The sequence below is a fragment of the Pseudorasbora parva genome, chromosome 13, assembly GCF_024679245.1.
Source record: "Pseudorasbora parva isolate DD20220531a chromosome 13, ASM2467924v1, whole genome shotgun sequence".
Lineage (NCBI taxonomy): Eukaryota > Metazoa > Chordata > Actinopteri > Cypriniformes > Gobionidae > Pseudorasbora > Pseudorasbora parva.
The window spans coordinates 1,475,151-1,490,881 of NC_090184.1; the positions used below are offsets into that span (position 1 = coordinate 1,475,151).

Below are 15,731 nucleotides of genomic sequence, written 5' to 3' on the forward strand. Positions count from 1 at the left end.
AGCTTCCGCGTCCGCTCGAGGTGTGTGTTCGCGAATAATTCCACACGAAAACCAAAACAAAAAACATCTATACAGCATCGAAATCAAAACACATCGCGCTAGTTGAGCTAGCAGCAGTGGGTTCAGTGGACACGCCCACGCCGCTGCTGCCTGTGCGTATGCAAATCTACCAACCGTACTATGGCGAGAGATGGGCTCATGAATATTAATGAGGTGACGCTCCATGAAGGTTACCAAGCAACGCTTGATTAATACTCATGAGCTAATCCTTCGCCGTAGTCGGATTCGTAATTGTTTAGATATGGTGCGTCATTAAATTAATGTTCTTGTTTTAAATAAACAATTGTCTTTATAATGCAGGTTACGTAAACCTTCGGGGCACCGTACTATAATTGAGTAAAATCTAGGTTTGAAACAGGACAGTGCGCATGCGCGAACACTGCCTGCGCTCCCCACATATGATGGTCCTCGTGAGCCATCTTGTTGTCGCTCCATATGCTACACATGATGATGATCCCTTTAGATATTATAGATCAGTGTGTGTTCTATTATAGACACTTTCAGCAACCAACTAACTGGGAACGCTCTCAAACTTTAGCTATATTATAGTCAAAGTTATGAGCAAAAGTTCGCTCAGTTATTTGGTTTAATAGACTTCAAATCAAGGAGGGTATATTTTCTGACCCATACGTTATTCTAACATTTATTTGTAAATCTTTCTACTTATTTCAGAACATTCCAAAAAAATTTACAATATTATAAAATAGATTTTTTTTCCTTAACATAAAATTACATAAAAATATATTTTATATATATATTATATAAATAATATATATATATATATATATATATATATATATATATATATATATATATATATATATATATATATATATATATATATATATATAAATTAATGTTCTTGTTTTATATATATATATATATATATATATATATATATATATATATATATATATATATATATATATATATATATATATATATATATATATAAAATATATTTTTATGTAATTTTATGTTAAGGAAAAAAATATAATAATTATATTATGAAATTATATTAAATCATTCATTCTGAATGTTCTCTGGTCGGTCAAAATGTTCAAAATTTCCAGTTTTTAATATATATATAATTAAATATATATATATATATATATATATATATATATATATATATATATATATATATATATATATATATATATATATATATATATATATATATATATATATATATATATAAATAAATACATTTTGGACAAAAACACAGACTTTTTGACCAACCAAAGAACATTCAGAATTAATGTTTTAGAAATTAGCAAATTGTTCTCAACATGAGTTTGTTTTCTGGGATGCTGTTTCCATTTTCAGTAACGTTTTACAGTATTATAATCATTATGCATTGTTAGCCGTATTTATTTATTTATTCATAGCCATTTCCTAATATGCTGTTTTAATAACTTTATTTAACCTTTTAGTTAAAAAAAAAGCAACAAAAACCTATAAATGTTTAATGTTCAAATAGGCCATTTTTTGATTGTTTGTGAAATGAAGATGTTTTTACACTGATTACATGCAGGTCGTGGAGTGAAATAGTTCAACTGAACTAGAATACGAATGCACTGATTCACTACACTGGGGGGGGGGGGATGTGTTGGATTCACATGATTTAATCATACATCGGTTCCACTTGAATCAATTAAGTCATACAAAACTTCATCATGGAATTTTAAAAGTCATTTTTAAGTAACCCAACTGTGTAGCCTCAAAATGATTTTAATATGGCTCCAACAGACAGTGGTGTGGACAGACCCTGCATTTTATCAAATCAAGTTCATTTTGTTTCGGGATATTTTTGGTGGTCACGACTGATTTATAAGACTAACTGGTTTTCATTGTAATAGCCAGCAGTAGCAGATAATGAGCATGTCGAGAGCTGTGTCTAAACGCTCTTTAATGACTTGAGCTGTCTCAGTCCACACTCGCTCCGCTCTTCTCCTCTATGGTGACCCATATCATGAGCAATACACACAGTTCAGGACTTGGGCATGGGTTAGATTACTACTAAATGTGTCCAAAAGTTATACACTGCATCACGCTAAAAGACAAAAACACAAAATAGCTCCATTTTTACACGAGTTTAGTCCATTTCTCCATTTTTACGCAACTTGTGTTTTGAAGGTACTCACTGCGTCATATTTCAGTCGGTTGTTCCTGAAGGGTCCAAATATTAATACGCCCAATAAGAACACAGTTTCATCTGCAGAGTGATCTATGTTAGTGTTGTGTAACTCAATATTTGCTTACACTATTGATACTGCGAGATGTGTACATATGAACGCACAGGCGTGTCTTTGTTTGCTTAGGATGGACAAAATAAAAGAAAAATCTATTAATATATCAAAGGAAGCTTTAAGTAGTATCACATACAAAATATGAAATAAACACATTTATAAAGAGATCATATTTATCTCTCAGAATTAGTCAACTTTTCTATAAATATTTGGTCACATGTGGAAATCTGAGAGCGTTGACTGCATTTCAAAATGACTAAGATGTGTCTCATCGTAAAATGTCGTGTTTGTTTCTACCACAGCAAAAGATGGCGCTCACTTTCACATTGTAGAAAGCTGAGCTAAACTGCACAATATCGGACTTATTCCCTTAAAGGGGTGGTTATGATTGGACTTTTTTAACTTACCTTCAGGAACACACAACAAAGGAGGTGAGATTATCATGACAGAATGCTGATCAGTGACTGAAGATCATTAACTAATAAATTCAGAAACCTCCTCTCTCATTCTACGTTTTCTCTCCATCTTTGTCTGACTCCGGTCTGATCATAAAAGACTAGGGGTGTAACGATTCGTTTTAACAACGATTCGATTCGACTGAAATAAAACAGTCAACTCTGATTTAAATTTTTGGCTAAAAAGTCACTGAATCGATTCGGATTATATCGTTCTAAATGAACTAATATCGTCCTTAAATCTTATCGACAACCTCAAATCGTGATACGAATCGAAGTTAAACGAATCGTTACACCCCTATAAAAAGACTGAACAGTTTCTGATATGTTCAGTGTGTGTGTGTGTGTGTGAGAGCTCCGCCTTCTTCCTGAAAGAAGGCGGGAGCAGCAGCTCATTTGCATTTAAAGGGACACAAACAAAAACTGCACTCCCTCAAAATGTGACATTTTTAAAGCTCCACTGTGTGATATTTCCCCCATCTAGCGGAGTAAAGGTTTATGACCATCCAGTGAATATTAGTTTCTGTTCCTCTCAATTCTGATTTCGTTTTAACTCCTACGGTGGCCGATTTAGTCCAAGATTAACACGGCTTCCAGTTCCTTGTCCATGAGTGCTTCTTCAAGTGATGAGCTTACTTTAGAAAACTATTATAATTTGCAGTTATTTGTCAGTATATAGCAGCCTCAAGCAATCTCCCTCTTCACATTCGACACGGTGCCATCGAGTGTTAAAACGCGAAAGGCGAAGCTTGAATTTATGGGTATGTCCCTCTTTGGCTACTGTACTTTCAAGATGGAGGAGCAACATGGCGGCCGGCATTCGAACCCCTCACCCGTATGTGTTTACAACGGCATATTATAAACTTACGAGAATACTTTATTACTTGAAAGAAGTAAATATACATTAATGAGCACATATATTTTTGAAAGAACTAAGTGTTTTTAGCTAAGAATAAACTAAAAAAGTTACACAGTGTAGCTATAACATGCTATAAACATGATCTGTGGGGTATTTTGAGCTAAAGCTTCTCACTCACACACACACACACACACACACACTTATTTTACATCCTGTAAAAAGGGCAAATCAACCAACTTTTACATCCTCAGAGTGTCCCGGTGGAAATAGTGCAGTAAATGAAGCAAAACACTTGGTTTAGTTTATCCTTTATTTGGAAACAAAATAAATGTGGCAGTAAATTATGTCCATCTATGACATAAGATCCAGCGGAGACGCATTTTATACTCAACTACACTGTAGAACCTGGAGATTTGGGTAATTTGGCAAAAACCCTCGCGGTCAATGGCACTAAAACTAAAGAACTATTTAACGCGAAGGCTCCCTCATTAAAAATCCTCCCCAACTGAGCGGATGAACACAAAACTCATGGTACTCGAGACCTGACTGGTTTTACAAAATTAAAACAAATCAAAAACATTATTTATAAAAGGATTTATAGTCATGTTTACAAAAATATATATATTATATATAATCAGAGCATATATAATATATATATTTCCACTTCTTCTTACAACACTGATGTACTGGACAGTCGATGTACCTTAGCACTTTCCCACGCCGAAAACATAAATAAAACAATAAATTAAAGTCTCTGAACTCTAGAGTAGCATCGATATTAATACAAAAGTATCTAGAGATGTTTAAAGGGTTAGTTCACCTTTATCATTAACTCCTAATGTCGCTCCACACCCGTAAGACCTCCGTTCATCTTCACACACAGTTTAAGATATTTTATATTTAGTCCGAGAGCGTATGCAAGTGTATGCACACTATACTGTCCATGTCCAGAAAGGGAATAAAAACATCATCACAGTAGTCCATATGAGACATCAGTGGGTTAATTAGAGTCTCTTGAAGCATCCAAAATACATTTGGGTCCAAAAATAACAAAAACTACGACTTTATTCAGCATTGGCTTCTCTTCCGCGTTTGTGTTCAATCCTCAAATAAAGATTCAAACGGTTATGAGTCAGCGAATTGATTCATGATTCGGATCGCGTGTCAAACTGCTGAAATCACGAGACATTGGCGATCCCAATCATCAAGAGACTCTAATTAACCCACTGATGTCTCATATGGACTACTGTGATGATGTTTTTATTCCCTTTCTGGACATGGACGGTATAGTGTGCATACACTTGCATACGCTCTCGGACTAAATATAAAATATCTTAAATTGTGTGTGAAGATGAACGGAGGTCTTACGGTTCTGGAACGACATTAGTGCGAGTTATTTTTGGGTGAACTAACCCTTTAAAATCGCTCACAATAACGGCAAGCTCCCCTGCGGTGCCAGAATTATCCCGAAAACATAGAAGAGTCCCATGAGCAGATTGAGCTTGGCGGTCTTTTGCGGGATCTTGGCGTAGCAGCGGCGGCGGAACTGGCGCTCCAGAGGGAAGGCCATGGGCAGCGTGAGCAGCGGTAGGGCCATGCTGATGGTGTAGCGCGTGGAGAGGATGCAGAAGAGCAGGTAGGGCCCGAACAGCAGCAGGTTGTAGAGCATGTACGCCGGCGTGGGGCCCAGCAGGATTGCCAGCGTGACGATGCCCGCCTGCCTGTCGGACTCCATGTCTCGGGTGTTGTTGCTGTGGAGGATGGCTTCGGTGCTGAGGGCCAGGGGCACCGCGTACACCAGCGGGAGCACCGACAGGAAGCCCACCTGCACCGCATGGGCAAACATCACTGCCAGGGGGCCGAAGGTGATCAGGATCACCACATCGCCTAGAGCCACGTACTTCAGCCCGATGCCTGGAGAAACAACACGATTTAATGACTGGCATGGGCCGTTTACACACACACACACACACACACACACACACACACACACACAGCCCCTAACCCTAAACCCAGTAGAGGATAGAATCGTGATTCAGACGCGAATCGATTTGAATCAGTAGAGGATAGAATCGTGATTCAGACGCGAATCGATTTGAATCAGTAGAGGATAGAATCGTGATTCAGACGCGAATCGATTTGAATCAGTAGAGGATAGAATCGTGATTCAGACGCGACTCGATTTTGAATCAGTAGAGGATAGAATCGTGATTCAGACGCGACTCGATTTTGAATCAGTAGAGGATAGAATCGTGATTCAGACGCGACTCGGTTTTGAATCAGTAGAGGATAGAATCGTGATTCAGACGTGAATCGATTTTGAATCAGTAGAGGATAGAATCGTGATTCAGACGCGACTCGATTTTGAATCAGTAGAGGATAGAATCGTGATTCAGACGCGACTCGATTTTGAATCAGTAGAGGATAGAATCGTGATTCAGACGCGACTCGGTTTTGAATCAGTAGAGGATAGAATCTTGATTCAGACGTGAATCGATTTTGAATCAGTAGAGGATAGAATCGTGATTCAGACGCGACTCGATTTTGAATCAGTAGAGGATAGAATCGTGATTCAGACGCGACTCGATTTTGAATCAGTAGAGGATAGAATCGTGATTCAGACACGACTCGGTTTTGAATCAGTAGAGGATAGAATCGTGATTCAGACGCGACTCGGTTTTGAATCAGTAGAGAATAGAATCGTGATTCAGACGCGACTCGGTTTTGAATCAGTAGAGGATAGAATCGTGATTCAGACGCGACTCGATTTTGAATCAGTAGAGGATAGAATCGTGATTCAGACGCGACTCGATTTTGAATCAGTAGAGGATAGAATCGTGATTCAGACGTGACTCGATTTTGAATCAGTAGAGGATAGAATCGTGATTCAGACGTGACTCGATTTTGAATCAGTAGAGGATAGAATCGTGATTCACACGTGACTCGATTTTGAATCAGTAGAGGATAGAATCGTGATTCAGACGTGACTCGATTTTGAATCAGTAGAGGATAGAATCGTGATTCAGACGTGACTCGATTTTGAATCAGTAGAGGATAGAATCGTGATTCAGACGCGACTCGGTTTTGAATCAGTAGAGGATAGAATCGTGATTCAGACGTGAATCCGTGAATCCAGCGTGCAGTCGGCTTAAGCTGTTTGACTGACCACAGGTTAATATGTTTAAGCACACACACGGTCAGCATAATCATGTTAAGACTCAGACAGGACCTCAACACATGGACAATATTCACCTCCAGTGTAGAGAAACGAGCTGGACAACCCTCCAAAATATATGAGCGCTAAATGCTCCAGTCTGAGTGTGGAGAGGAAGTATAGCAGCGTGGCACAGAGGCATCCGGCCGAGTACAGCACGGCCCCGAACATCACCACGTCCTGGGGCTTCAGGATCTGGTCCACCAGCGTCCGGTCGTCACTCTTCTTATGGTCGATGCCTTTGGAGAAGTCATAGTAGGTGTTGACCAGGTTTCCGGCTCCGTGGACCAGCAGAACCGTCACGGCACACACCAGCAGCACCAGGACATCCACATTGCCCTCCAGCTTATAGGCCAGAGCACTGCCGAGGGCCACGGGGGTGAGCGAGGCGCTGAAGCTCCAGGGCCTCAGGGCCAGCACATACGCCGCACACTTGCCCTGCAGACCCGGGTCCCTTCCGGCGCTGACCCGGCCCACACACGGCCTCGAGCCATTCAGGCCATTAGAGCCTGAGAGCACGCACGTCTGCTTCATCACGCAGAGGTCAGAGGGCGCCGCTGTCAAACACACAACACACACATTAGCAAACGCAGCCATTAGTGCAAACAGTCACCTCCGCATTAAACAGTGCATGATTGGGGGTAAATATCTAACAGCGATTTGAAAAGCATTTCAAATGACCTTTGATGAGCGAGTCATTGAGTCGATTCATTCTAACGCTGACCTTTGATGAGCGAGTCATTGAGTCGATTCATTCTAACGCTGACCTTTGATGAGCGAGCCATTGATTCGATTCATTCAAACGCCGACCCACTTAATGAGCGAGTCATTGAGTCGATTCATTCAAACGCTGACCCTCTTAATGAGTAAGTCATCGAGTCGATTCATTCAAACGCTGACCCTCTAAATGAGCGAGTCATTGAGTCGATTCATTCAAACACTGACCCTCTTAATGAGCGAGTCATTGAGTCAATTCATTCAAACGCTGACCCACTTAATGAGCGAGTCATTGAGTCGATTCATTCAAACGCTGACCCTCTTAATGAGCGAGTTATTGAGTCAATTCATTCAAACGCTGACCCTCTTAATGAGTAAGTCATCGAGTCGATTCATTCAAACGCTGACCCTCTAAATGAGCGAGTCATTGAGTCGATTCATTCAAACACTGACCCTCTTAATGAGCGAGTCATTGAGTCGATTCATTCAAACGCTGACCCTCTAAATGAGCGAGTCATTGAGTCGATTCATTCAAACACTGACCCTCTTAATGAGCGAGCCATTGAGTTGATTCATTCAAACGCTGACCCTCTTAATGAGTAAGTCATCGAGTCGATTCATTCAAACGCTGACCCTCTTAATGAGTAAGTCATCGAGTCGATTCATTCAAACGCTGACCCTCTTAATGAGCGAGTCATTGAGTCAATTCATTCAAACACCGACCCTCTTAATGAGCGAGTCATTGAGCCGATTCATTCAAACGCTGACCCTCTTAATGAGCGAGTCATTGAGTCGATTCATTCAAACGCGGACCCTCTTAATGAGCGATTCATTGAGTCGATTCATTCCAAATGGACTAAATGGACTGCATTTATATAGCGCTTTACATTTTTGCCTCACATTCACCCATTCATACACCGACGGCGATGTCAGCCATGTAAGGCGCCATCCAGCTCATCGGGAGCAGCTGGGGTTAGGTGTCTTGCTCATGGACACTTCGACATTTGGTCAAGTGGAACCAGGGATTGAACCACCAACCTTCTGGTTTGTAGACAACCTACATGAACCACTGAGCCACTGCCGCCCCAATCAATGCCGCCCCATCCAAACGATTCAAACGCTGACCCTCTTAATAAGTGAGTCATTGAGTCGATTCATTCAAACACCGATCCTCTTAATGAGTGAGTCATTGAGTCGATTCATTCAAACGCTGACCCTCTTAATAAGTGAGTCATTGAGTCGATTCATTCAAACTAGTGATGCAAATTATCGATTAACTCACTAATTGATAGATGATTGACCTTATCGATCGAGTAACTGATAAGCGGCTATTTTCCTGAGAATATAAATTTCTGGCGGTATCAATAGTGTCTAACATAAAAAGCTAAATATTGCTTATTTACACTGAATAAAAATGCATGTTATATTGCTCAGTTGATGTTTTATTATAACAGTTGGGATACGGTACAGATAATGGCATTTATGTAATTTAACAAAATAAATTATGCACAGAAAATTAACATAAAATAGAATTACGAGGCGGCTGCCTCCGTGGTGTCGACCAAACTGTGCTTCAGAGGGACTTTATTAACCCCTGGAGCCGTGTGGAGCAGTTATATGACGGATGGATGTACTTTTATAATAACTAATAAAGTGTAAGGAGTGCAGGGAGATCGACTGTCCTTCGCATGGGAGTGGGCGGAGTTAAACAGCTCACGTGACTGATTGGTGGGCTTCCTGCACAGCATCATGGGTAGTGTAGTTTTCAATTACAAATAAATAAATATGTTGAAGTAAATGCAGGCTGACGGCTTCAACAGAAGCAAACAGTCAATTAAACGCACATGACTTTTATTTATATGATTTAAGATATGAATTACTGTGGAAATGTGAAAAACATTTTCATTATGCCCTTCAATAATACAAGGACGCAACAAAAACCCATGTTTTATGATAAACTTAACTAGATAAAGTTTATAAAAACTTTAAGTTGGCTTGAGATAGCCAGACCACAACGTTTAAAAAGCTTAAAATTAAGATTAAAGTAGTTTAAAGTTTGACGGTTTTGAAGTCAATACAGAAAACAGAACGATTGACACTTGATAGGGTACTCAGAGTGGTTGCTAGGGTGTTGCTATGGTACTCAGGGTTGTTGCTACAGTGTTGCTGTACGGTTGCTAGGGTATCCTGGGAGGTAGCTAGGGTGCACATGTTGTCATGCAGTTTCTATGGTACTCATGGTGGTTGCTATGGTGTTATGTGGTTGATAGGGTACTCGGGGTGGTTGCTAGGGTGTTACCATGTGAAGATCATTATTTTACTAATTGGTTATAACATGCATTTCTGGACATATTTTAAGTAGAAGAAAAAAAAGTGAAAGTCTCGTCAGATGTGTAATATATAAACATGATTATATATATTAATAGTAGTAACGTTAGTTATGAAAGGTGTCCCTAAAAAAGAGAGCATAATGAAACATCCGCTCACCTGTTGATCCGCTCATTAACATACAAACACACTCAGATTACACACATAACTCGTGTGTTTCATCACTGATGATGATGATGATGATGATGATGATGATGATGATGATGATGATGATGATGAGGAGGAGGAGGAGGATCCGGCTGCTAAAGGCTAACGCTAGTGAGAGATTATCTGAGATTATGGCCGTGTCTGTCAGGATCGTACCTGCTCCACACACACACACACTTCGGCACAGTCACACCGCGGGCCCCTCACGCATCGCGCCGTGGCTCCATGGGTCAATCCCCGCAGGATCCGAGCAGAAGAGAGGCACAAAAGCACGGGTTTAACCGACATTAGCGACATTCACCAACTCACACACAGCAGCCATTTCCGTCCAACACCTCAGAGTGCAGCCGCGAGGACAGTCCGGACGGAAACACGACGCAGCGCTTTATTCCGAAGCGTTCAAAGTCAAACTCTGTGAATAAATACACATATTACAACGTAATTAATTTAAATACATATAACTAAATAATAAATTTAAATTAAGGTAATATAAATAAAAGATTAAAATGTGAATAAACTAAATATTAAAACGGATTAAACTATAAAACATTTATTTAAATAAAAAATAAATTATACATTCAACAGTGCATTGAGAATACGTTTTTTGTTTTTGTTTGTTTTGGACAGATTCTCACACAACGGGTCACCGCAATGTAAATTAAACATAAATAAACGAAGAAGATTAAAATAAATGTTATAAAATTAACATTTGATCAAACATGGGAGGAAAATTGGGGAAAAAAAATATCTATGGTAATTATCAATCAAATTATTAATCAAATTTATTTGTTTACTTTTTTGTAAGTAAATAAATAAATTAGCTTTATTATAAATTGAATTTTAATTGTAAAAGAAAGTTCTTTTTAATGTTCTTACAAGTCTAGGGAAAAAATAAAATATAAAAACATGAAGTAAACAAATAAATAAATTAAATTAATTATTGAATGTTAATTTACCATTATGATAAAAAAGAAAGATAGAATTAAAATAAATGAGATTAAAATAAATATATGAAAAAAATGTAAAAATGTATAATAATAAAATTATTAAAATAAGTAAAGAAATTAGCTTAAATAAACATGTAAACATTTGAGAAATACCATTATATACACATATATATTATCCCCTATCCCCTATATAGTGCACTGTCTGATCGTTCCCTATCCCCTATATAGAGCACTGTCTGATCGTTCCCCATCCCCTATATAGAGCACTGTCTTTTCGTTCCCTATCCCCTATATGGAGCACTGTCTGATCGTTCCCTATCCCCTATATAGAGCACTGTCTGATCGTTCCCTATCCCCTATATAGTGCACTGTCTGATTGTTCCCCATCCCCTATATAGTGCACTGGCTGATCGTTCCCTATCCCCTATATAGAGCACGGTCTGATCGTTCCCCATCCCCTATATAGTGCACTGTCTGATCGTTCCCTATCCCCTATATAGAGCACTGTCTGATCGTTCCCCATCCCCTATATAGTGCACTGTCTGATCGTTCACTATCCCCTATATAGAGCACTGTCTGATCGTTCCCCATCCCCTATATAGTGCACTGTCTGATCGTTCTCTATCCCCTATATAGTGCACTGTCTGATCGTTCCCTATCCCCTATATAGTGCACTGTCTGATCGTTCCCCATCCCCTATATAGTGCACTGTCTGATCGTTCCCTATCCCCTATATAGTGCACTGTCTGATCGTTCCCCATCCCCTATATAGAGCACGGTCTGATCATTCCCTATCCCCTATATAGAGCACTGTCTGATCATTCCCTATCCCCTATATAGAGCACTGTCTGATCGTTCCCTATCCCCTATATAGAGCACTGTCTGATCATTCCCTATCCCCTATATAGTGCACTGTCTGATCGTTGCCTATCCCCTATATAGTGCACGGTCTGATCGTTCCCCATCCCCTATATAGAGCACTGTCTGATCGTTCCCCATCCCTTATATAGAGCACTGTCTGATCGTTCCCCATCCCCTATATAGTGCACTGTCTGATCGTTCACCATCCCCTATATAGAGCACTGTCTGATCGTTCCCTATCCCCTATATAGTGCACTGTCTGATCATTCCCTATCCCCTATATAGAGCACTGTCTGATCGTTCCCTATCCCCTATATAGTGCACTGTCTGATCGTTCCCTATCCCCTATATAGAGCACTGTCTGATCGTTCCCTATCCCCTATATAGTGCACTGTCTGATCGTTCCCTATCCCCTATATAGAGCACTGTCTGATCGTTCCCCATCCCCTATATAGTGCACTGTCTGATCGTTCCCCATCCCCTATATAGAGCACTGTCTGATCATTCTCTATCCCCTATATAGAGCACTGTCTGATCATTCCCTATCCCCTATATAGAGCACTGTCTGATCGTTCCCTATCCCCTATATAGAGCACTGTCTGATCATTCCGTATCCCCTATATAGTGCACTGTCTGATCGTTGCCTATCCCCTATATAGTGCACTGTCTGATCGTCCCCTATCCCCTATATAGAGCACTGTCTGATCGTTCCCCATCCCTTATATAGAGCACTGTCTGATCGTTCCCCATCCCCTATATAGTGCACTGTCTGATCGTTCACCATCCCCTATATAGAGCACTGTCTGATCGTTCCCTATCCCCTATATAGAGCACTGTCTGATCGTTCCCCATCCCCTATATAGAGCACTGTCTGATCGTTCCCCATCCCCTATATAGAGCACTGTCTGATCGTTCTCTATCCCCTATAGAGTGCACTGTCTGATTGTTCCCTATCCCCTATAGAGTGCACTGTCTGATTGTTCCCCATCCCCTATATAGAGCACTGTCTGATCGTTCCCCATCCCCTATATAGAGCACTGTCTGATCGTTCCCTATCCCCTATATAGTGCACTGTCTGATCGTTCCCTATCCCCTATATAGAGCACTGTCTGATCGTTCTCTATCCCCTATATAGTGCACTGTCTGATCGTTCTCTATCCCCTATATAGTGCACTGTCTGATCGTTCCCTATCCCCTATATAGTGCACTGTCTAATCGTTCCCTATCCCCTATATAGTGCACTGTCTGATCGTTCCCTATCCCCTATATAGAGCACTGTCTGATCGTTCCCTATCCCCTATATAGTGCACTGTCTGATCGTTCCCCATCCCCTATATAGAGCACTGTCTGATCGTTCCCTATCCCCTATATAGAGGACTGTCTGATCGTTCCCTATCCCCTATATAGTGCACTGTCTGATCGTTTCCTATCCCCTATATAGAGCACTGTCTGATCGTTCCCTATCCCCTATATAGTGCACTGTCTGATCATTCCCTATCCCCTATATAGAGCACTGTCTGATCGTTCCCTATCCCCTATATAGTGCACTGTCTGATCGTTCCCTATCCCCTATATAGAGCACTGTCTGATCGTTCCCTATCCCCTATATAGTGCACTGTCTGATCGTTCCCTATCCCCTATATAGAGCACTGTCTGATCGTTCCCTATCCCCTATATAGTGCACTGTCTGATCGTTCCCCATCCCCTATATAGAGCACTGTCTGATCATTCCCTATCCCCTATATAGAGCACTGTCTGATCGTTCCCTATCCCCTATATAGTGCACTGTCTGATCGTTCCCTATCCCCTATATAGAGCACTGTCTGATCGTTCCCTATCCCCTATATAGTGCACTGTCTGATCGTTCCCTATCCCCTATATAGAGCACTGTCTGATCGTTCCCTATCCCCTATATAGTGCACTGTCTGATCGTTCCCCATCCCCTATATAGAGCACTGTCTGATCATTCCCTATCCCCTATATAGAGCACTGTCTGATCGTTCCCTATCCCCTATATAGAGCACTGTCTGATCGTTCCCCATCCCCTATATAGAGCACTGTCTGATCGTTCCCCATCCCCTATATAGTGCACTGTCTGATCGTTCACCATCCCCTATATAGAGCACTGTCTGGTCGTTCCCTATCCCCTATATAGTGCACTGTCTGATCATTCCCTATCCCCTATATAGAGCACTGTCTGATCGTTCTCTATCCCCTATATAATGCACTGTCTGATCGTTCCCTATCCCCTATATAGAGCACTGTCTGATCGTTCCCCATCCCCTATATAGTGCACTGTCTGATCGTTCCCCATCCCCTATATAGTGCACTGTCTGATCGTTCCCCATCCCCTATATAGTGCACTGTCTGATCGTTCCCTATCCCCTATATAGAGCACTGTCTGATCGTTCCCTATCCCCTTTATAGTGCACTGTCTGATCGTTCCCTATCCCCTATATAGTGCACTGTCTGATTGTTCCCCATCCCCTATATAGAGCACTGTCTGATCGTTCCCCATCCCCTATATAGTGCCCTGTCTGATCGTTCCCCATCCCCTATATAGAGCACTGTCTGATCATTCTCTATCCCCTATATCGAGCACTGTCTGATCATTCCCTATCCCCTATATAGAGCACTGTCTGATCGTTCCCTATCCCCTATATAGAGCACTGTCTGATCATTCCCTATCCCCTATATAGTGCACTGTCTGATCGTTGCCTATCCCCTATATAGTGCACTGTCTGATCGTCCCCTATCCCCTATATAGAGCACTGTCTGATCGTTCCCTATCCCCTATATAGAGCACGGTCTGATCGTTCCCCATCCCCTATATAGAGCACTGTCTGATCGTTCCGCATCCCTTATATAGAGCACTGTCTGATCGTTCCCCATCCCCTATATAGTGCACTGTCTGATCGTTCACCATCCCCTATATAGAGCACTGTCTGATCATTCCCTATCCCCTATATAGTGCACTGTCTGATCATTCCCTATCCCCTATATAGAGCACTGTCTGATCGTTCTCTATCCCCTATATAGTGCACTGTCTGATCATTCCTTATCCCCTATATAGAGCACTGTCTGATCGTTTCCTATCCCCTATATAGAGCACTGTCTGATCGTTCTCTATCCCCTATATAATGCACTGTCTGATCGTTCCCTATCCCCTATATAGAGCACTGTCTGATCGTTCCCCATCCCCTATATAGTGCACTGTCTGATCGTTCCCCATCCCCTATATAGTGCACTGTCTGATCGTTCCCCATCCCCTATATAGTGCACTGTCTGATCGTTCCCTATCCCCTATATAGAGCACTGTCTGATCGTTCCCTATCCCCTTTATAGTGCACTGTCTGATCGTTCCCTATCCCCTATATAGGGCACTGTCTGATTGTTCCCTATCCCCTATATAGTGCACTATCTGAATCGTTCTCTATTTCAGCGCAGCTTCAGGGTTTGTTTATAATGTAGGGGGCCGGGCTTCAGCTTCTAGGGAGCATTTGATTGGACAGAAAATATGAAGAAAAACTGAAGTGCTGAGTGATGTCATCTAAATCATTGATCCATAATGGCAGGAGTGAGACTAAGTTTTAATGCAAGATCTTCTAAATGTAAATTTTGTCATTGTTTTGGAACACACTAGCTTATTATAGGCTATCATGTTCATACTAAAAGCCAAAAAACATCAATTTTGATTTCATTGGGACTTTTAGCGCAAGGAAGATGCCTTTAGGAGGCAAAATCAAAAGCAGATGTCTTTTGAAAGATGATTAATCCTCCAAAAATGACAATGAAACAGCAAGTGTGGTAAAAGCTGCATTGATTGCATTA

General features: G+C 40.9%; 1 protein-coding gene across 2 annotated transcripts; it reads right to left on the reverse strand.

Moving 5' to 3' along the window:
* Nucleotides 1–3,922: 3,922 nt before the first annotated feature.
* ubiad1 (UbiA prenyltransferase domain containing 1) lies at nucleotides 3,923–10,465 on the reverse strand. 2 transcript variants are annotated; one of them, XM_067412901.1, is made up of 4 exons: nucleotides 10,175–10,465; nucleotides 10,045–10,144; nucleotides 6,879–7,397; nucleotides 3,923–5,540 (listed from the first exon to the last, which is right to left on the reverse strand). In XM_067412901.1, the coding sequence occupies exons 2-4, from the start codon at nucleotides 10,064–10,066 to the stop codon at nucleotides 5,053–5,055; spliced, it is 1,029 nt and encodes a 342-aa protein (XP_067269002.1). In that variant the 5' UTR covers nucleotides 10,067–10,144; nucleotides 10,175–10,465; the 3' UTR covers nucleotides 3,923–5,052. The 2 variants fall into 2 exon arrangements, with proteins under 2 accessions (XP_067269002.1, XP_067269003.1); XM_067412902.1 differs by lacking the exon at nucleotides 10,045–10,144 and having other exon boundaries at nucleotides 10,249–10,465.
* Between the last annotated feature and the right edge of the window lie 5,266 nt (nucleotides 10,466–15,731).